The sequence below is a fragment of the Patella vulgata genome, chromosome 6 (genome assembly GCF_932274485.2).
Source record: "Patella vulgata chromosome 6, xgPatVulg1.2, whole genome shotgun sequence".
Lineage (NCBI taxonomy): Eukaryota > Metazoa > Mollusca > Gastropoda > Patellidae > Patella > Patella vulgata.
In genome coordinates this window covers 41746792-41770749 of record NC_065884.2, presented here as the reverse complement: position 1 = coordinate 41770749, position 23958 = coordinate 41746792, and the positions used below count along the sequence as shown (strand labels likewise).

At 33.4% G+C, this 23958-nt stretch overlaps 1 protein-coding gene and 1 long non-coding RNA gene across 3 annotated transcripts; one reads left to right on the top strand and one right to left on the bottom strand.

Annotated features, from left to right (window-relative positions):
• Positions 1 to 520: 520 nt before the first annotated feature.
• LOC126823283 (T-box transcription factor TBX1-B) lies at positions 521 to 21603 on the bottom strand. Of its 2 annotated transcripts, XM_050552023.2 has the most exons (7): positions 21375 to 21603; positions 20039 to 20339; positions 9124 to 9397; positions 7935 to 8087; positions 5741 to 5808; positions 5313 to 5419; positions 521 to 3831 (listed from the first exon to the last, which is right to left on the bottom strand). In XM_050552023.2, exons 1-7 carry the CDS (start codon positions 21562 to 21564, stop codon positions 3617 to 3619), a joined length of 1308 nt encoding a protein of 435 aa, XP_050407980.1. In that variant the 5' UTR covers positions 21565 to 21603; the 3' UTR covers positions 521 to 3616. The 2 variants fall into 2 exon arrangements, with proteins under 2 accessions (XP_050407980.1, XP_050407981.1); XM_050552024.2 differs by lacking the exons at positions 521 to 3831; positions 5313 to 5419 and having other exon boundaries at positions 5737 to 5808.
• LOC126823313 (uncharacterized) lies at positions 18524 to 22978 on the top strand. Its single transcript, XR_007681119.2, has 3 exons — positions 18524 to 18652; positions 21338 to 21455; positions 22663 to 22978. It is a non-coding gene; the product is annotated as an uncharacterized LOC126823313 (long non-coding RNA).
• Positions 22979 to 23958: the final 980 nt, after the last annotated feature.

The following is a 23958-nucleotide window of genomic DNA, read 5'->3' as shown; positions in this document are numbered from 1 at the left end:
TATGCATTAAAAATGGTGAATCAAGAGAGGTTATGATTTACATAACTTTTATTGTTTGTTTGAAATGTCTGTATAGTGTATGTCTTGTCCACTGGGTTGTCTTGTGTAATTGTTTTAATAACGAAACCACATATACAACTGGATTGAATATGAGTTAATTTGCGATGGTCAAATGAACACGCTGGTTAACAATTCAGCCGATCAACCCGCTTTCGCAGTCCCTTGCTGATTGGTGCGATGATTTGGAACTTTCAGAGCATTTTATAAGTCCCACGCGTACTCTCTTATAATACTGAGATCTATGGGGTGGTCCAGAAAGATAACCACACCTGCCTCAACTTGAGCCCTGTCACTACTTATAGATGAATGGATGAATAACTTGGAACATGTTTGGTAGACCTTGTGAGGTTGTTTTAACAGATTCATCGGTCACTTTATAATCATTCCTTACCGTTATGGGTAGTGCGATTTTCCGATTATTTCCCCGACAAAACACATGTGGTAGTTGTAACACAAAGCATTCAGATTGATATTATTTTATTACTGAGATCAGCACCTTATTTCACAAAGCATGTTTCATACTGAATTCTTTCGTTGCTTTATACATTCAAACACAAGCAAGGGCGTATACATGATATGGGGAGGGGGCACAATTAATAATATTTATCTAACATAGCACATATTTCTAAAACATAGGCTGCCAGGCAATGAACATACGTCCTCAGTTGCTGATGCGTACGGCATTTCATAAACATTGTCGTATTACCCGGGCAGTCCACGAGGATCGTTGCATATTTATTCTTTTGTAGGTAATGGGCCTCTTTAGCGTGACTCTGATAAGCTGTGCCGTCTTATAAATTTCATTTCAATCTAATAATAACTTTAGCATTTAGAGCGTCCACAGGCAATTGTGGCCGACGGGCGAAGGGAAGGCGGGGACGCCAATGTACGACCACAATTCAATTTGGGTATATAAAACAGATATTAAAAATATATTTCAATCTCAATCTGACGGTTATTATCTGTAATATCATATTTTAATATTTCTACAACTGTAATAGAAAGCAATTGAAGGAAATTACGACACATCCATGTAGATTTAAAATTAGAAAGGCACACTCATGTATATTTTAAATGAAGATAGGTTGTCAGGCAACAAAACATACGCCCACAGCAGCTAATTATTCTTTTGGAGGTAATTAGGGGCATTTAATAGACAATTTGATACAGATGACAATATAATTTTAGTCGTTTGAGGGTTCACAAGGTTCTAAAAACTAAAACAAGGGCCATAACACTGGAAGTAATCTACAGAAATTGTTGAAATTCGACAGGCCTTTTTCGTTTTACTAATTTAAATAATTCATATAAATTTCATACAGATCGGATGATAAATTTTGTCGTTCGAACGTTCACAAGGTACAACAAAGTAAAACAAGGGGCATAACTAATTTAAATGATGCAGATGAATTTCATACAGATTGAGTAAAATCTTTTGTCGTTCGAGCGTTCACAAGATTCAACAAAGTGAAACAAGGGCCATAAATCTAGGTGTAATTAACGGAAATTTGCTGAAACTCAATAAGCTTGTTCGTTTTACTAATTTAATCGATACATATAAATTTCATACAGATCGGATAATAAATTTTGTCGTCAGAGCACATTCACAAGGTACAACAAAGTGAAACAAGGGCCATAACTCACGGCGTAATTAACGAAAGTTGCTGAAATTCAATAGGCTTCTTCGTTTCACTAATTTAAATGATGCATATAAATTTCAAACAGATGGGATGATAACTGTTATCATTAGAGCGTTTACAAGATTCAACAAAGTGAAACAAGGGCCAAAACTCTAGATGTAATTAACGGAAATTGCTGAAATTAAATAGGATTTTTTGTTTTACTAATTTAAATGATGCATATAAATTTCATAAAGATCTGTTGATAACTTTTGTCGTTAGAGCGTTCACAAGGTGCAACAAAGTGAAACAAGGGCCATAACTCCAGAAGAAATTAACGGAAGTTATTGAAATTAAATAGGATTCTTCATCTCACTAATGCAAACAACATATATCAATTTCTCAATTTCAAAACAATCAGATGATAAATGTAGTCTGTAGAGTGTTCACAAGAAATTGTAGACGACGGACGGACGGACCGACAGACGGACGGGGGCGACGGCAATATACAACCACATTTCCATGTGGGCGTATAAAAAAGCAAAATTATATGTATATCTTTAATTACATAGGCACAATCATATGTATATTTTTAATTACATAGGCACAATGATGTATAGTTTTAGTTAGAAATGTCACAATCAGGAACATGTATATTTTTGATTACATATAGGCACTATAACTGAATAAGAAAGGCACACTGTATATTTTGAACTAGAATGATACAACCACGTACATGTATATTTTTAATTAGAAAGGCACAATTTATATTGTTAGGAAATATATATATATATTTCCCTTTATCATTACTGCATTAAATAATACACACAAACTTGAAATTATACAACCGGTCATGTAGGTATTCAAAATATAAAAGAGAACATAGATATATGTATTAAAGGCCTGAAGATGTTCCGATGGAGTTCAAAATGTTACGGACTGAAGCTGAACGGACATCTTTTAGATATTATCACTAAGGGCTCTAAATATATTAATAACTCTTAACAAATATAATATTTACACCAAAGAGTTGTCCACTAAAGATCATAAATTTAACAAGTCAGCCACAGGGCTGGTGTTCCCCGTCTTAATCCCCGAATAAATAGATCACATTCATTAATTACTTGCACATTTATCTCTTTATAGAGCATCGTACAAACAAATTACTTATCAATCTGCATGGCCTGAGCATAAAATCTTCATTATTGATGTAATGAATCTGTACTCCAAGTTTCGCCACTCTCACTCAAGTGGAGTTTTCGTGTTCCAAAGCATCAACGAATCAAAGTGTATCATCCAAATTAGCCCAAGCTTGATAGTAATTTAAATAATGCATATAAATTTCACAATGATCGGATGATAACTTTTGGCGTAATAGCGTTCACAAGGTTCAACAAAGTGAAACAAGACCCATAACTCTAGACGTAATTAACAGAGAATATTGAAATTAAATAGACTTCTTTATCTCAGTAATGTAAACCACATATATCAATTTTAAAACAATCGGATAATAACTTTTGGAGTTAGAGCGTTCACAAGAAATTGTGGACGACGGACCGACAGACCGATGGACAGGGGCCGCATACTTCTTCGTCTCATAAACATAAACACTTTTCACCACACACGAGTGTTTTCAAATAAATCGAGGACCATAATTCCGACCGTAATTAACGGAAATAGAATTATTTTCATGAACTTAGACACTGTGTATAAACTTTGAGTCAATTGGATGATAAGCAATTGTGCAAGACGGACAGGTAGACGTGGGTTTTTGACATTATACGACCCCATTTCAATGCATAACAACAACAAAAAGTTTACATTATATCATAAATAGGTTCTTTCACTAGTATCAAGTACCACACATACACCTTATATCATCAACACAGCGCAAACAAGAGTCAGAAATCACAGGTAGCCATTTTAACTTTTCAGTACTAGAATACACTATAAGATGGGTAGTCCACATGCGGATTATAAGGCGTTGATCGATCCTTCCTCGAAGAGAAATAATTCTCTATTTGGTAAGGTGGGTATGAATAACAACCAGAGTATATTTGTGTAGGGTGTGTTGTGTTAAAACCACCGGAAAAGCCAGCTGAAATAGCAGGCGACACGAGACAGGGTTTACTGATGTCAGGACCTGATGTATCTGTATAAGTAAACAATATATATTATATACATATTATTATTACAAAAAATATCAAATTGACAAGATAATTAATGATTTATTATATATTCTTCGTTTCCGGTTTATTTCATTGTCAGTTTTCACTGATTATAGGGGGGTTGGATGTGGTTTCGATTCCCCGTTTGTACATGACAAGGAGTAGGGTCGCCTGTCCAACCGTGGGTTTTCTCCGGGTCCTCCGGTTTCCTCCCGCTGCTAAAGACCCCTACGCGCAAGCGAATTAGTGAAATAAATTGAACCACATGTTAGTCTCGAATTGACCTAGTTTCTCTCTCATTGATTACAATTAACGGTATGGCATAAGAATATGGTTTAGTGTCTATCTTAGTTTCCGAATCAAAAGAAGCAACACTTAAACATACATTATGCAAGAGCTGAATTTGCCTATTGCAGGTCTTTCTTTAGGCCTGAAATGTTATCTAAACTATTAATTAGACATTAATTAACCTATCCAGACCATAATCAATTCTAGATGGCATCGCTAGCCCGCGATCTTTAGTGAATTATGAGCCGATTTACTGCATAACTTTCCATCACGATTTAACGATTAAATGGATAATCGAGACTATGCTGTTTATCGTACTGACTTTAGTATTGATGATCAAGGCTAGCCGGAAATTTCAACCGCTTAGTTCTCGGTTCATAGTGGATCAATTTGAATGAAATTTTCAGCAAACTGCCTTTACATTATGTAGTTTTTAACTATTATAGTGAGAACTGCCAACTCTTTTATCGAATCTCCCATAATGTATCTTTAACAGGTCGATGCAGCTAAATATAATCATAATTAGATATAACGTAATGTAACAATGGCCTTTATTAAATGGGCCACTTATTGTTGTATCATTTCATTTCACCCAATAATAGAAAGGTGACAATTTTCGAATAAACACCCTCTAAGTCGTAGTCTATAATGGCTGTTGAATTGTTATTCTTTAGCGGGTAATGGGGCATGTACAAAAATTTGATTGGCAACAACGTACTTTAGAGTGCTAGCAAAACATTTACCGGTAATCAGTATAATTCTGGCTGTTCGAATAAATATGCGTTGTAGGAAAACAAATACTGTGTATAAAGTCAATCGAATGATAACTTTAGTCTTCACTGCGTCTACAAGATTTTCTAGGTGATCAAGGGTAATAATTTCGTTATCGGATAATAACATAAGCGCTAAGAGCACCAACAAGATTTTTTCAAATTATTAAGGATCATACCCCTGAGAGTAATCATTGAAAATCGTTGAAAATAAATAGGATTCTGGGTCTCGTGAACATAAATATCGTGTATGAATTCAAAGTCAACTTTATATTTCAATGTGAACGTATAACAATATTATAGGCACTCAGTTTACTAAATAGCCATTTCTACTTTAGTTTATTTTTCGTTTGCAATTAAAGTATATAATTTTATTTGAAAGAAATAATTGATAGAATATAATTTACCTGTATCATCCGTTCGTTTTCTCTTTCTTTCTTTCAGTAAATGAACAGAATTTAACTGTCTATTTTTACCCGGATATTGGTGCATTTGATTTAACACTTCAGCCATACTGGAAATAATGATACTAATAGCATTAAAGACTTAAATAGCAATGTTCTATGGAAACATGTACGTTTGTCGCTCTTCCAAATATGTTACAGCTAAGAAGCGACATCAATAAATGAGATACGTTGTGTATTTTCCCATGAGATGGCAGAAACTTGAAATAGTTTTTTTTTTATTTGGTTTGTTTTTAAGGCGATCCCATGATCTACAGGGGTTGATCCACAGTAGAAAAGCACTCAATGCAGTTTGTTTTCAATATCTATTATTTGTTAAACGTAGACGTTAATCGAAAAGCGATATTTGATTAAATAAATAGTATGCTTACCAATCATTAGGATCGCAATCCCTGAAACCCTTAGCAAATGGGTTGCTGGCTATTTTTAACTGAGTTATCTGAAAATAATTATTAACAAAAACGTTTTTTTTATTGAAAGATAGTTTTTAATTAAATTTCCACCAAAGAGCGAAAACAATTAAGATAGATTGCCAGATATTTCACATGACACAATATACGACCATACTTCAATGAGGGCGTATAAAAATGATTAGTTACTCTTATAATTGGATACATGAATAAGGACTCAGTGTCACAGGAAAACGGTCCCTAAAATTTCACCCTGCTAATTTATAAATAGATATATAAACGAAATGAATAGAAATAAAAGAATGGGGTTTAACGTCTTGCATTTGTGCACCCACCGAAATGGAAAAAATAGAAACATATTTCAAATTTATCTAGACAAGCTTTTCAATGGCCATGCTATTCTCGTGATTAAATAAACTACCATTACCATATCATAAATAATGATGTATGATATTTTAATATTTAATATGAATAACCTAACTTTTAAAAAGATGGATTGCCAGACAACTAAGCATACGCCCACAACAGCTAAGTAGTTCACACAGTCCACAGAGACTGTTGCATATTTCTTATTTAAAAGATCAATAGTAACAAACCATGAAGCAATTATCAGAAATAATTAATGTTTGATTGGTGTCGATTTAACAGCTTCTTATTCTCATGAACATAACTCTGACATTACTTGGGGGATGGGTGGCCGAATGGTTAGCACGTGCGCGCTGTATCATAAGGCCTGTCATTGAGTCAACTGGCGTAGTTTCGAATCCCCGGTTGTACGTGACAAGGAGTATGGTTGCCTGTCCAACCTCGCGGGTTTTCTCCGTGTCCTCCGGTTTCCTCCCACTGCTAAAGACCCCTACGCGCATGCGAACTATCGAAATAAAATTAAACCATATGTTAGTCCCGAAATGACATAGTCTGGGTCGAGTGGACGTTAAACTCCATCTCTCTCTCTCTCTCTTTCTCTCTCTCTCTGACATTACTTAATGGAAATCATTGTAATATAATAAGCTTCTTTGTTTTACGAACATCCAGACCGTGTAATAATCGTATGATAACAGTAGCCTCCAGCGTGTCCCGACTATTTTTCGATCGGACCAAGGGCTGTAACTCTGACAGAAACTATCGGAAATTGTTGAAAATCAATAGGATTCTTCGTCGAACGAACATACACACGGTCTGTAAATTTCAATAAAGCCAATCGTATAATAACCTTTAGCCTCTAGACGGACGGACGGATGTGACGACCACATTCAATTTGCGCGTATAAAAATTAGCATCATATTTCAGCAAGCATTACTTTCTTTTGACAAGTTTTTGATTTCATTTATTTTCTACACAGCATGTGGGGAAGATAACCCTAATACCTTCTCATATCTTGATTGATGTATAAATGAAATAAATCAGCCGAGAACGTGCTGATATTCACGGCGCTGTGTATAGTTTAAAGTGGAACATGTACACGTATTGCGCTCATATGATATATATATAAATCCTGCAGGAACTCGTACAGTCAACGATATCTGTTACACAACGTTCACCTTCATGCTAGAGGCCGTTTAAAATGTATTCTATTAAAACAACCCCTTAAAGCCTTCACACTATTCGGAGAGGAATGACGAGGCACCATTGATTTGACGGGAAGTGACGGGCAGACATAATGCAGCAGAAATTTGATTTTTGGCACGATTATAGGCCGGGCATTGCCGAAGAAATTCACAACACGGAGACCGTGGCAGCGTTACAGTGGAATGTAGAGACATGGGGTAAAGCTCCAATTTAGTAAAGGCGTTGAGTCCAAAGTAAGAGCGGTTAATTCTTTTTAAGTAATCAAGTTCCATGACTCTGGCAGTAATTACTGGAAATCGCTGTAAGTCAATCGAATGATAACCATAGCCCTAGAACGTCCACATGATTTCTAAAAGTGATCAAGGGTCATAACTCTGGCAGGAATTATAGACAATTATCAGAAGACCCTTGTGTCCCATGACTGTATATAAATTTAAAGTCAATCGATGATAACGGTAGCCTCTAGATAGACGGACAGACGGGTGAACTGACGGGGTGATGACAATATGCATGACAACATTTCAATATGGGCGTACAAAATGTATTAGCAAATACACTTCTATTAGTATGAAATTTCAAAACTTACTCGGTGATTCTGATAGGCTGTGACGGCTGTAAATTTGGTCTCGGGGAAAATAAAATGTTTGAAGACTTCCATTTCTGTTACGTCTTCTGATTTCGGTGGATTATATACAACATGAAAACGAGGCTGGTACGAATGCATGGAATTTAAGATTATCTGAAAAAGTATAATTAGACAGGTTGCAAATCAACGAAATATAACTCATTAAGCAATCCACCCAGATTGTCACATATTTATTTCTGTATAAGTATTGGGAGAATTTACAATATTAAACACTGATCAGGAATAACAATCCATGACGTAATTATCAGAAATTAAAACTTTATTGGTTATCAGTTCTTCCTAGTAGTAACGTGTATTATACATTTTGTTCGAATGCCTCTTAAACTCATAAACATCACAGTGTATAACCCCGAAGAATACACAAGGTTTATCAAATTCATCAAGGGTGATAACTACCGGAATTATCGGAACACGTTGAAACGCACAACTTCGACAATCACATTTCACATAAAAACGCATCATAAATGATAGTAAAATCACAATTCATATAATAAGTGTATATTTTTATAAGTATTAATATCCTAAATAGAGCTTAGTGATAAGGTAATGGTCTATCTGTAGCCAATATTCTAGAAGATATACGCTATACGCTACAGTTCATTCACCTGAACTGACTACAAGAAAATATTATAAAATTCGTAAGGAATCCATGGCATGGTGGCCTTCTCTTATCTCAAATTCCAGTGTCAGGGGTTATTTTAGATGCATGCCAATGTGTAAACAGGGCCTTGGCTTTTCGTCCCATCCGAACACACCGCTGGATAATCTCGGTGAACTTTCTCGCTCATCACCGGGAACGAACCACAGATCTCCTGATTAGTGACCCAGTACCTTACTCAATGAGCCACCGCAGCTGCCGAATGTATATATAAGCAAAATTCTGGATTTTTTACACACCAAGTTTCCAAATACAAACAGATAAGAATGTCACGAAAACATCGTTAAGGCTGATGAGAAGTTGCAAATGTGTCAAAGTAGAATAGTTAATAATTATATGTAGGCTCTAACAGGCTTTGTACATATGGGAGGGAGCGACTTGCGAAATGAGTTGAGTGTCCAATTCGCGTGTCTAAATAAAACGCTTTAGCGTCTACACATGAGTATGTGGTTAATATTACAGTGTACTTACATGCCCATTGTCATCTAAGAGGTTATTGGTTAATTTGAGTTTATCAAATGATATAATTTGTTTCATCCACTGTGAACCTTTCGCTGGAGAATCTGGATGCATGTGAATCCTGCCAGGCATCTGGGTATCAGCTTTACCAGCTACCACCCAACTAGAACTGTGAAAGGAATACCTGTATCGTTTGTCATCTGAGGCGACAAAATCCATCATTACCATATAGTCAGAATGGGGATCCATTCCAGTTACACGAACTTGAAAAGCTGGGAACATTCGTCTGAAAAATAAAGGAAAAAAGATGAGTTACCAGGCAACAAAACAGCTAAATCATCCATGTGGTCTCCAAACCCTGTCGCAACGTGAATCTTCATATAAAGAAATCGTTATACTGTAATACATAATCAAGGCCAATATCAAAAAACAAAAAAAAAACACTGAGTAGAAGTTTAGAGTTAATTGAATGTTAACTTTAGTCCCAGAGTGACCAGGGGTCTGATATATCTGAACAACAGAAACTTTGCCAAGACGCATGCAAAACTATACCTAGGTTTTGTATTGTCTTCAAAAAAATTATGGTCATAAACATACAACATTATATATTTACAAATAATAAAACATTGTTTCTGCAAATGAAGAATATGTAAGAGTTAGCATTAAACACGGGTTCATTTATAAAATATTATATTTACAGATACGGTTATACGCATGTTGGATATTATGGGTATAGCCGAATCAATAATATTACGTTATCAATGTACTAGTACCTATCTATCTACCCCAGTTTTTACAGGTGGCACCATGTCAAAAACCAGGTGAAACGTTCACGATAAGTTGGTGCTAGAATTACCATCTATTTAGTTTTATCATGCTTGATTGGTCGTAGTGTACGCTTTAAGTGGTACAGGTCAGAAAATATAGGTGTAGTAACAATTAATGTTCTTCAAGAGTCGACTTAATGGCTTTTATGGTTTATGCTTATGTGCAGAGTTTCACAACAGTTACGCATTTGTATGAGTGCGGGTATATTTTTTCTTTATGGAAAATCGGATGCAAATTCTTATTTATTATCAAGCTCATATTATCATCTCTCAACTTTATCTACTCCCATTTTGCCATCTTCATTTACAGTGGAAATATGGGCACAGTCAGCGGCAATGATTATTGTTTATAGATGAAAAATTTAACATTCACACAAAGTATTGACATACTAGAAAATATCAGTTAATGGACTTCTTAATTTTCCCAAGATGTAAAAGACCTGACCAATATATTTATAGTGCGGATGTGGACGTTTATTAAAAGTGTGCTCAAATGTACACCAATTCGCATTATAGTCGATGATATTTGAAAACCAAACTTTCCAGTATTTTCTAATAGATCTATTAAAGCTACGTTCCCAGAAAAGTATTTATCGGGTGGTTATTTCCAATAAAAGTATGGAAATTTTGGTATATATGGAAAGTAGAAATATCGAATCTTACTAGAAAAATACTGGATTCCATGAAAAACACTCATGGAGCGCATACAGGACAAAAATATAAGGGTTTCCCTAATCGACAGCCCGACGATTAGGAGTGTCTGCACGCGCTTCATGTACATTTTGATAAACTTTATGAAGAATTAGACGTACAATACTTTCTGAGATAAAAATTACGGAAAAAGACGCGGGCAGTGGATAATCGAAAATTTAATTAGGCTTCGATATTTGTAATGAATAGTCAGCGATTAAAGACAACATCGTCTTGTGTATGCAATGAATTCTCCTCCGACTTCGCTTCGCTTGCGTTGCTAGGTACCGAGAGAGGTAAGTCACGTGACACAAACATGACCTCCTCTGTTGATCGATTTTTTATAGTAGGGTATTCCCCGACAATTGCAATGTTTTGAGAAGGATTTGAAGCAAAATTATGATAAATTAATTAGTTTGAATATGATTTTAGTCCAAATATATCATCAAATCAGTGACTTTGTACCCGGGAATGTATCTTTAAAGGTATAAAAGTACAATGCATTACTCTATATTATCGTTTACCATTTTGGATGGAGTGTCGTGAAAAAATGGCGTTAAAATAACAAAAGCTTACTATATTTCATTCTGCTAACTGATAAAATAAAAACAACAGTGACATGTTCTGTTCAGATAATGTATATACCTGTAATATCTTTTATCCTAAAACATATTCTAAATATTATACATTCTATACAATTAATAATACTATAGGAACTGAAATAAAACCTAAATATTATACATTCCATTATAATTAATAATACTACAGGTACTGGGATAAACCCTAAATATTATCCATTCTATTAGATTAATAATACTATAGGGACTGAAATAAACCCAAAATAGTACATTCTATGAAATTAAAATACAGATGTGACGTCATCCTTTGATGTTGGGGTACCATTATTTCAAATAATCTACAGAAAATTTTAAAATTTGACATGCATTTTCGTTTTACTAAATTAAACAATGCATATAAATTTCATACAGATCTGATGGTAACTTTTGTCATTCGAAATTTCACAAGATTCATAAGGGCTATAAGTCTAGAAATAATTGACGGAAATTGCTGAAATTCAATAGATCTCCGTTTCACAAATTTAAATGATGCATATAAATTTCATGCATGATAACTTCCATCAATCGAGCATTAACAAGGTTGCACACAGTGAAACAAGGGCCATAACTCTAGAAGTAATTATTGTAAATTGCAAAAATTCAGTAGGCTTCGTGGTTTCACTAATTTAAATGATGCATACAAATTTCATACAGAGCGGATCATAACTTTTGGCGTTCAAAAGGTTCAACAATGGGAAACAAGGGTCATAATAAACGGAAATTTCTGATATGCAATAGGAATCTTCGTATCACTAATTTAACTTATGCATATAAATTTCACAGCATTACAGCTGATTACAGCGTTCACAAGGTTCAACAAAGTGAAACAGGGGCCATAACTCTAGACGTTATAAACGGAAATTATTAAAATTAAATAGGATTCTTCATCTCACTAATGTAAACAACATATATCAATTTTAGAACAATTGGATGATAACTTTTGGCGTTAGAGCGTTCACTAGAAATTGTGGACGATGGACAGACGGACCGACGGACGGGGGCGACGGCAATATACGTCCACATTTCTATGTGGGCGTATACAAAAAGGATAGGTTACCAGCCAACAAACCATAAGCCCACATCAGCTAAGTCACTGGAGCAGTCCACACAGATGGCCGCATACTTCTTCGCCTCATAAACATAAATACTTTTCACCACACACGAGTGTTTTAAAATAGATCAAGGATCATAATTCCGACCGTAATTAACGGAAATAGAATTATTTTCATGAACTTTGACACTGTGTATAAACTTATTTTTTCCTAAATTAAATGACGCATATAAATTTCATACAGATCGGCCGATAACTTTTGATGTTAAAGCGTTCAAAACGTGCAACAAGGTGAAACAAGGGCCATAAATCCAGAATAAATTAACGGAAATTATTGAAATTAAATATGATTCTTTTTCTCACTATTGTAAACAACATATATCAATTTCAAAACAATTAAATGATAAATGAAGTCTGTAGAGTGTTCACAAGAAATGTTTGATGACGGACCCGACGGACGGAAGGACGGGGCGACGACAATATACGACCAAATGAAATTGATTTTTTCATCGGCATATCCTTCAAACAATTTTGATACACATTTTGATAGGTTTGCGTGTCACGAGAGATGTGATTCGCGGCACACGCGATTATGCTTTGTACTTTAAATTTCAAATATATAGAAAATACTAAAGTATGACGTTCGGAAGCCTACTTTTAAAAAACGTACTTCGTATAATACGATTTGATTTGAACATACCATAAATTCGAATTGTTTAGCAACCCTTTACATGAAATACCCAACTGAATCACTGCCAATATACACAAGACCGCTGCTTGCTTTCAATCCGAATTAATAAAACTTCAATTTTGACAGATCTGAAAATGTGTCACCTGAGAAGATTACAAGACAAGATCACAAAGCAAATCAACCAATCAAACTTCATTAATCAACACTTTCGTAATTTGTCCAAATGAAATAGCGTGATCAAACGTTCGTAGGGTTTTACGCTCGTTTCCACCATGGACGATATCACAGACAAGAAAAAGTTTGATGACCGTCTGGTCATTTTAAATCGATTTCTGTAAATATTTCTGGAAGTTAAAATTCTAGCATAATGTACTGATTTAATTATATAAACATTTTATCACGCATAGCTACACATGGTGCTTCCTTACCAATTCTTTGTGAGGAATAAAGTCATACAAATATTTTATTCAGAATTTTGCTTTATTGCCATAAGAAATATCATATCCAGTATTAACGTAGCATGGCAACGCATTATTATTTTTTATGAACATTCCAAATAAATCTAAATTAATGTTTTCGTTACATATCTAGAATATCTTGGTTTGTCAAAGTCAACTGGGTGTGTTTTCAAGGTCGTAAATCAAACCCCCCCTTCCAGCTGTCAAACACCGGTGCAATGTTAGTAAGTAAAGTGGATATATATCAAAGCGCAGGGGGAGATATACCGCCGATATCAACTCACAAATTTAAATTTGTCTACATCACTTAAGATAGGTCTGTGTCCATTTTAACGATAAGATACGGGCAAGTCATCAAGTAAAACAGCACACAACCAAAATAAAAAAATAAAATGAAAATTGCTATAATATCCGTTATTTTTTTTTTTAGATAAATAAGACAATAAAAAATTAACTCTTTATCTTTCCATTTACTAAATAATATAAAACAATATTAAAACAGACTATGGCTGCAGTTCAACATTTTTTGTTTTATAAAAATACAATCTTATCTAGAAAGTAAAAATTTCGGAAATAAAGAAATGTTTGGAATTGTGCGGCATTTCATTTCAGACTTTAAAAATTTGGCAGATGTTTTAGCATTTTGTTACTTTTGAAGTGTAATCCAGATAAATATGTAAAGCATTACGCTTATTTTGCATCGTATGCAGTGTAATTTTGATAATATAATATATATATTATTTTACACTAATTACACAGATCTTATGTCAATTACATAGATGGTGTGTGCTAATTACATAGATGGTGTGTGCTAATTACATAGATTATGTGTGCTAATTAAGTATTTATATGTAAATGTTTTGCAAGCTTTCCCGATTGTCCGTTTTCATGCAATAAAGTCTTATCTTATCTTAATTGAAGATTACCGTATGTGGGAATATTTATAGGGGTATTTTATGGATAATTCCTTGCAATGTTTTTCTCTGCAATAAAGTTTTTAAATTATTATTCCAACAAGATTTCAATCGTGTATGATTGATTACAAATTCGATGTCTTCCTAGTTTTCTTACTGAGACTAGATACAAATGGGAAATATATTCATAAATAGCTGTGTATATTATGGATTGATTCATTTTTCTGTATTTTGAAATAGAAGTCTGCCGGAAGTCTGACCGAATAGCTGATACTCAAAAAGCATGAAGATGAGTTGAGACCAGATCATGACCCTTGCCTAAAAGTAAAACTTGCAAAAAAGGAGTATTTATACATATATCTATGAAATATACATTACTTATCAGTGATGCCCGATTTCTGGACATTATTTATAGACATAGAACTATTTTCTTTAAAAATAAATAACGTTCATTCTGAGTGGTCGTTTCACTTGATTGGCAATATCGTTCCGCGCTGTTTCACGTGTCAGTGATGTTTTCATCACCAAACTCGCTGTAGGTGTCAAATCACAGTTGGCAGAGAGGAAACAAGTCCCGAGTTTTTTTATTTTATCTATCAAACTGTGATTTTTTTTATAATATGGAGACCAATATTTACTTTCTTTCTGAAGCATAAATATTATAAAATACTGGCATAATTTGGAGCCAACATTTCGAATGGTCTGTCCAGAAATCGAAAATAAGAATCTAAAAATTTACACTAGTAACATTCAGATGAAGTTTAAGAGTTGTCGTATATTTATCGTTTTGTAGGTAATGGGAACATTCACAAGACTTTAAGTAATTATCAGGAATAATTATAATTACACAATATATATTACACAAAACATGTACCGGTGATGAACCACATCTGATTTGATTTATCATGTCATTTTGTTTATGTTTAAATATACATCGAAGTAAATACACTCTCTAATAAATGAAATGAAATGAAATGGGGTATAACTTTTGAGGGTTCACAAGAGTTCCTTAACTCTGGAAGTACGTCTTATTTACAGAAATTGTTGAAATTCGACAGGCTTTTTCCTTTTATTAATTTCAATATAAATTTCTTAGAGATCGGATGATAACTATGGTTATTCGAACGTTCACAGGGCTCAACAAAGTAAAACAAGGACTATAACGCTAGAAGAAATTATTGGAAATTGCTGAAATTCAACGGGTGTCAGCTGTTTCGTAACCTGGCTGTTTCGTACTTAGTTCATTCGTACTCACATGAGCCGTTTCGTACTTCACTTCGTACCTCAAATTGATTCGTATCCTTTTCTATGTTGTTGAAATCAGTTAAAAGAAATTGAAATAAAGGTGAAACGATTTGATCAAATCCAACGGCTACGCTAAATTTATATATACGGTCCATGATATAACAGATTAAAGAAACGCTTACGCCCATCTTCACACGTAGGCACCTTTTGGAGACTTAATTGCTGCGTTCTGTTTCTAGGCACAAATAACCCAACCATATCAGAAAGCATGCAGTTTCAACTTACAATGAGTTAAATTGATTTTGGAATTCTTAGTATATTCAATCGTTTTTAATCGCTTTAACAATTATCGTCAATAAACACAAATCACAACTCACTCAGCAGAATGGGTTCAATAATCAACCCCAGATTAAATACTTTTCAATCGTTTTTTAAACTGCTTTAACAATCACCCATCAACTGTCGTCAAAAATCACAACTCACTGAGCAGAATGGGTTCGATAATCAACATCAGATTTAAAAGAAAGGCAGGTAATCGTTTATTATTTCAATTTATTTCAACAACATATAGATTTATTTTAATTTCTTTCAATTCATTTCAACAACATATAGGAAAAGGTACGAATCAGTTTGAGGTACAAATCACGTGTGTATTCTAATTCTCGTTCATTTTTATAAATTTAGCGCAGCCTTTGGATTTAGGAAAAGAAACTAATCAATTTGAGGTACAAATCTCGTGCATATTCTAATTCTGGTTCGGCATTTTCAATTTCTTTCAACTGATTTCAACAACATAGGAAAATGTACGAATCAATTTGAGGTACGAAGTGAGGTACGAATGAACTAAGTACGAAACAGCCAGGTTACGAAACAGCCTGCACCCAATTCGGATGGCTTCTTCGTTTCGCTATCGGATAATAACTTCCGTCATTCGAGCGTTCACAAGGTTCAACAAATTTAAATAAGGGCCATAATTCTAGAAGTAATTATTGAAAATTGCTGAAATTCAATAAGCTTCTTCTTTTCATATATAAATTTCGTACAGATATGTAAACACTTTGTAAATACATGTAAATAATGTTACTGTTTAGTTGGTAACTTTAAAGAGTAGTAGGGACATGTTGAAATTAATAAAATGAAGTATAAATTCATATCTACTAAACTAGTATTATTCATTGAACTATGTTGGTGATAAAACAATCAACAAATCTTATTCAATTGTTGGGTAGGAATCTTTTCACTTTGCAAAAAAAATCTTTAGAGTAATGGATTGCCCGTGTCCCGAAACCAGGTAGCACAAAAATGGGAGAATAAATAAAGATTTATATTTACGAACAAATAGCACATTGGCACGAATAAGCTGTCGTCTTCTTATTTTCGGTAGCAAAATCCTTGAAGTATAGCAGATACCAACAATAAGATCTACTAACTTTACTTTATGACACAAGTGTAGTGGTATAATGATTACGGTAGATAAAAGTGTAAGTAAAGACGTAAGCGTGTAATAATATATGTAATATGTTATCTACATGTTGGTGGTTATGTATTACAAGCGACCGACCCTACATACCACGTCTCTATCGGGACCATGGGGTGATAATTACTTCTCTAGAGGGCTATAAATTCTGTTATTGGACTCGTGTGACATGACGTATGTAATCATCTAGAAGTACAGCAATGATGAGGCGGTACGACCCCAATTAATCGCTTGTCTTGGCTCAAAATATGGTCTCAATTAAGGTTATCATAAAATGCGAAAATCAAAACCTGATATTTTCTTGATAAAAAATATTAAATTATTCATATAGCCAAATAAAAATCGTAAACCACACCACATCTCTATAGTCAATATGTACATTATATTATTAAACCATCAATTCCTATACCGAATGATATCATATTATTTTAGTATTCCGCGACCTCAAGAATCATAAGATGATTATTTATGTATATTTTCAAATCTAATTTTAATAATTAAATCAATCAAAATTGTGTCATTTTGTGTTTTTCAAAATCATTAATATTCAGAAACCTTCTAGAATTTTATATTCTAATATTGATATGGAGGTAGATTCTTATATATAAATAAGTCCCGAAATGATCTAGTATGTTTCGAGTGGATGTTAAACTCCATTTCTGTTTGTCTGTCCTATATTTATTTATAATTGCAAAAGTAAAGATATAATATTTTTAAATATTTTTTTTTGCGCACTAAATGTTTGATGCCATTTTATGAGAAAATAATATTTATTCCGGTAACTGTTTTCCTAAATAAAGATAATCCTCTTTGAAAACTTGAAGAAAAAAGGACCCAAGAAAATATCGTTTTTATTTTTTCTTTAATATACATCAAAAACATGTAAAGGATTTGTCAATTTTATTTTGAGTAATGTAAATCTGCCTCGTAGACTTATTATAATTACATTATCTATGTTTTCTTTATTATTTTCTATACAATTTATTCGACTGTTAATGCTTCTATCCATGGTGATAATATTGAGAAAAAGAGGTGTAAAGCTTCTGTAATGTGTTCTGTGTCAATCTTAAATCATTTCTCTAGCTTTCTGAGGTTTTCTTAAACACAAAGTGATTACCATTTTCCGTGTATTATTTGTTTATTTTTTGGTATAAGCAGAAATATTATTTATTTACATAAGAATAACTGTAAATTTCTCCGCGGCTGCTATGTAACATGGAAACCGTTGAAATCGACCCGGAACGACCGAATGCCTGTTAAAACGCTTTGAGCTCGGGGCGATGGTTCTTACGTGCGACTTACTTAGGAGCTTTTCAAAACATTGCGTCGCCTTGCGGGCTAGAAAACACTGATGAATAAATATTAAATAGAAAACAGCATAGCCGAAGGAAATGTACATCCAAAAGAAATACCTCGTACTTATATATTTGCATTGCTTTCTTGGGTGAAGTTGAGAATGGAAGTGAAAAAAAGGTCGTAGAAAGAAAAACAAAAGCTGAGCGAGATTGAAGTTATCGGTAGAATAATTCTAGTTATGTGTTTGTTGTCGATGTTTTGTAAACTTCAGCCTGGTAAGAGAATGTTTTTCAAATTAGGTATACGCGTTGCTTAAATTTTATGCTTCAAGTGAGCAGAAAAGTGAAACGGCCCACGTAACATAAATTATATAAAATTAATACTTCCTATCCATCGCTTTGTCTATACGGAAGTTTTCATCCATTTTCTCTTCCGATTTTGCCGATAGATTAATCCTATCGGTGCTTATACCTAATGTCAAATTAATTTTCAATTCTTTATTTTTTTTTAAGTCTACTGACTCATCAGATAACATATATACACAAACATTATAGTTACATACAAACAATATATACATGGCAAGTAAATACAAACATTATAATTACACAAACACACTATATACATGGCAATTAAATACAAACAAAAAAGTTTGGGGTGGGGTGTAAATAAATTGTGTTAAATTGCTAGCCTAAATAGGATACAAAATTTAAACATGACGGAAAGAATCAGTAAATATTATAAACTTCATAAAATCATCCGTTAATTTTGTTTTCCTTCCGATTTTCTAACATGTCTTTAAAACGAGGAAAATGAGCTGAGTTCTTACAATAGTAATGACCTTGTAACAGTCAAATCAAAGGGAGGTTACATTCTAGTTAGCTCAGGTAATGTAGCAAATTTTATTATTAATATATAGAGTGGTTCTTTTCTTATCTGCAGAAATGAGAAATTCGGCCAAGTTCCGTAGTTCGGATGTTGTAGTTGTACTTAATAATTGAATTAATTTAAATATATTAGGTTTCCGTAAAAACTATGGTTTGATGAATTGATGACGCAATTCATTATAATAAGGGCAGCTTAAAGTTAAAATAAAATAAAATTCGTCTTCTATTTTGAGCAGTCTATATATATTTATCCAAATCTTATTTCCACAAGATGTATTGAAAACACTGTTTCTATTTATTGCGCTTTTTAATTGTTTTCAAATTCTTCACAAATTCACTGAATGTTTCAATGCTCACCACAGACAATATTTTTAAATAAATACATTTAAGATATGTCTTTATTCTATATTTTGTTTTTTGTTGTTTTTTTTAGATATCAGGAAATCATTTTCAGAAATTCAAATATTATCGGAAATAAAAAAAACGTTTCATCAAAGAGAAATTCGAGGAATTATTCCGCTACACCTGTAAATGGTGATTTATTCTACTGAATTATAACTAACAATACTGACAATATGAAGCATTATACCGCATTTGTAATAATATGTCTATTCACAATGTCAAGATATATATTTGACTTTTATTAGACACAGTCCTGCGTAATCACAATTGGGTTTTTGATTTTAAACATTGAATAAAAACAAAAACGGTTATTTTATTAGCTATATGGGATAGAGTTAGCCAAGAGAAATTGCTTTAATTATGATTAATTCTTACCTTCCAGCTTTTGTTACTATCATCTCTGTTCCCAGTTCATTAAATTCGTCCCAGAGAGATTTCATTTCAAGATGAGCTGCCACGTTCATCAATTTAGGGTGAATGGGTTTCTTGGGACCTTCGCAAGCGTTTGAAAGTTTCTCACAATCCCCTACACCGGGGTTTACTTGAGTATCGTTTGGGTCCCCTTTAATGCCTTCTGGTGCTTCTGGGCCGCGACAACTAGAGTTGTACTCCGCCGTTTGGTCGTAACGTATCGTATCAAAGAACATTCGACTTGTACTTGAATTCCGTAAACACGCTGAAAGAAGAATAAATTGATAAAATGGAAGTAGACTTAAATAATCAAAAATTATAATAACGGTTGTATTTTGTTAGGATTGTAAAATGCAATATTATTAGACAAAAGAATACAATACCCCCCCTCCCAAATCATTTTTAATCTCTCATTTCAAATATCAAAAACATTACTATTACAGGATATAAATGCACTTAGATCATAAATGCATATCATAATTTTTGATATAACAGTATACGAAATATTGATTAAATACAATATTATTATCTAAAATTGACTTAAATTTCAACCAGAAAAACATATCTGGTCTGTTTATAGAGAAATACGATACTAAATATATAGGAGGCAATTAATCAAATATACGAGCTTCAAGAGATATGAACCAACATGGCTTTTGATTTTTTTTAAAACGAAAATGTTCCGCGATAATAGCCATGTGTTTTATGAATGAAAGCTATTCTGAATAACCTTCTGTTCTGCATAATGGCATCATATCACTACCCAGTTTATATACACTAATATACCGGTTAGAAATTTTATCACATTTCTACATCCCAATTGCTGTTGCTCGATTTTGTCGAATTTGTCAATAGAATTTCATTACCAGTTAGTACCGATTGATAGTTGATTGATCAAAATATTGGATGAAGCTTCCCGCCAGAATCGATCATATTTACAGGACTTCATTTATCTGTTTTTCAAAAATGTTATTTTCGATGTTGGTTCCAATAGAAGTTCCGGGACAATAAATGACAGTTACGAGGAAATGCAGAGTGGACATTCCGTTCATATGCAGATGATATTGATGATCCAATCCCGCGGAATTGGACGTCTTTCGGGATAAATTAAATTCAAATATTTTAGTTTTGAAGCGCCTTAATATCACGCAGAAATACTGTCATCATGGGCTGCAATGATTTACCGAGCTTATCATAATTTAATATCAGAACCATTCTAAATAAACATACTCTCATATAAATATGTTTCTTATATAATTATAGGATCTCTTATTTTGTACAGAGACACATAGCTTCTTACCTTCCATAGCAGGCATGGGTACAAATGACGAATTCTGATTCCAATCAAAGAACCGATCCGATGGCCTGGATGCAGATAGAGGTGAATATCCAAAACCCGTAGAGTAATTACTGTCACTTCCTGAGGCTGCCATAATATTCGCTATCCCAAAAGGGTTACCCCGAGAAGCTATGGAACCACTAACATCCATGTTGCCCAAACTTGCCAAATGTTAATGCTTTCTGATAATGTGTATGTTTTCAATGGGCCTTATCAGACGAGCCTCTTGAGGCACGAGTTCTACCATTCCTATGACAGCCTGTCAAATTATTCTTAGCTCCACCCACTAACCCCCTCTTTGAATGTAACGCCTTTCCTGATTAGTCTTCAGTGCCAGAACTGGCACACGTCAGCCGAAGTTTCATCATGATTTTGAAAATATCTGAGTTGATATAGAACAATATTTATTAAAATACTAAATTGGATAATATGATAATATAGGTAGAAAACGTTGGAATTATCACCACTGATATCATCAATACCCCGTGAGATAATATCATATTTACATTATTGCTTGTTTTAAAACTATTTTCCTGCAAACATATAATATGTTATATATTCCTAGTTAAAATGACTAGACCTCTTAGGTTTGGTGGAAAACATAAAATTGTCGATTTATTTGCGTTTGGTTTGATATGTTTTGTGAAGTGGATATCGGTCTACATTTAGACAGTGTGAAATATAACTGATCAAATTAACACACCAGCTCAGCATTTTAATTTGTAAAGGTTTGGCTATTTTTAAGGCATGCGTCCCTTTAATTTTAATTTTTCAATTAATGTATATACACAAAGAAAGTAATGATTTAACATCATATTTATAATTTTGAAAATAAATTTAGATCACATAAAACAAACAATAAATTTGAGAATATTTTAAATATGTCAAATTACTCACACTGCGAACATTGTAGGTATTATTGGCAGACAGAATTATCGGTTATTATTATCTAGATCATGCAGGGGTTAAATTTTCGATTGTAGTCAATATGTGGGTTTTCATCAACAATTTGTATAGCACGACCCCCCTCCCCCAAACAATGAGGTAGCAGAAAGTAAGCAATAGAGTCAATCATTTGAGTGTCTTTTTAAAAATAATGAATTTATAACATGTTGAAAACAATCACAAAGCTATTAGTAATTTTTGTGATCTAAATTCAATTTTCATAAAATTAAACATTCATTTTCCTTGCGTCATAAGTTATTTGTCAGGTTTATGAATGTATGTATTTTCTTCTGATTTCTTACAGATTTGGTTTTGGAGGGTATGATGAACCTCAAAGTATGGACTTCAACACATAATTTATGCGTGCGTTTCTATTTCAAATTCGCATTAATTCTAATACAAATATCTGAAAAGAGGAATTATTCATACTTTTGCGATGTAAAGATTACGTGTTTTGAATTCTAGAGGATAATATACTGTGGGCATTTTATAAATATGACAGAGACATATGGAACATTCGTGATTTTTCATCGCTCCCTTTACAATAAAAAAAGATAAAAGACACACTTTAAGACAAATAATGTTTAGCTAAATGGAGTATGAAATGTTCAAAAACATGAAGGCCTGATATTCTGTCTTTCTTCTCGACAGTCTGTATGTTGAACATAGTTTTCGACGCGGGTCGTGTGGCAAATTATCACCTTAACCTAAAACAAAAAATGTTATTTTCACACATTGATTCACAGTCATCTTCTTTAACCAGTTTCTAAATTTTAAAACGTCTTCGTGCTAAACTTAATAGCTTTTATTCATATGTTTAGCAAAACTTACTGTATTTTTTATTGCTTTCCCGACTGAATATTCGGCACTATAGAAAACGATTATTATTATTATTATTCATTAAAGGTAATTGTTACTGACATTGAATCATGTGTGCTTATACCAATCACGTAAGGGTTTTTATTGTACAGTGGTGTTGCTGTGTGTATTCATATCTAGATTTTAAATTATCTAAATATATATCGGGGCTGGTAAGATAGGTGACAGGTTGGCAGTTCTCACTATAATACATGTAGTTAACAACTAGACAATGTAAAGGGAATTTGCTGAAAATTTCAGTCAAATTGATCCACTCTGAACCGAGATTTTACCGATTGAATTTTCGACCTAGTCTCGATCATCATTAGTCTCGATTATCCACTTCATATTAAATCAACAATTCGGATCCTAATCAAGCAAATATCGCAGGCTAGCGTTGACATCGAGAGTTGATTATGGTCTGGATAAGTTAATTAATGTCTAATTAATAACATTTCAGACCTAAAGAAAGACCTGCAATAGGCAGATTTAGCTCTTGCATAATGTATGTTTAACATTTCATATTCTAATTATGATATCAATATTTTATTTAAAGGCACAATATTCTAAACTAAAAGGCATGAATATAGACTTCCAGAGTCTTCCAGGTCGTACACAATAATAAATACACTTATCAAATATCAGTGTTGGTCTATATCGATCACTCATAACGGAAGTATGATCACCTACCAATTACTTTCTATTGAATTTCCTCTTAGATAGTTAGCCGAGACCAGAACGT

Excerpts from the sequence above, each read along its gene's own strand:
- LOC126823283 (XM_050552023.2), bottom strand. The coding sequence starts at position 21,564 with ATGGATGTTAGTGGTTCCATAGCTTCTCGGGGTAACCCTTTTGGGATA. Across the intron at positions 5,809-7,934 it reads CAGCCTATCAGAATCACCGA|ATAACTCAGTTAAAAATAGC; the intron begins GTAAGTTTTGAA and ends AATTATTTTCAG. Across the intron at positions 5,420-5,740 it reads GATTGCGATCCTAATGATTG|TATGGCTGAAGTGTTAAATC; the intron begins GTAAGCATACTA and ends CATTATTTCCAG.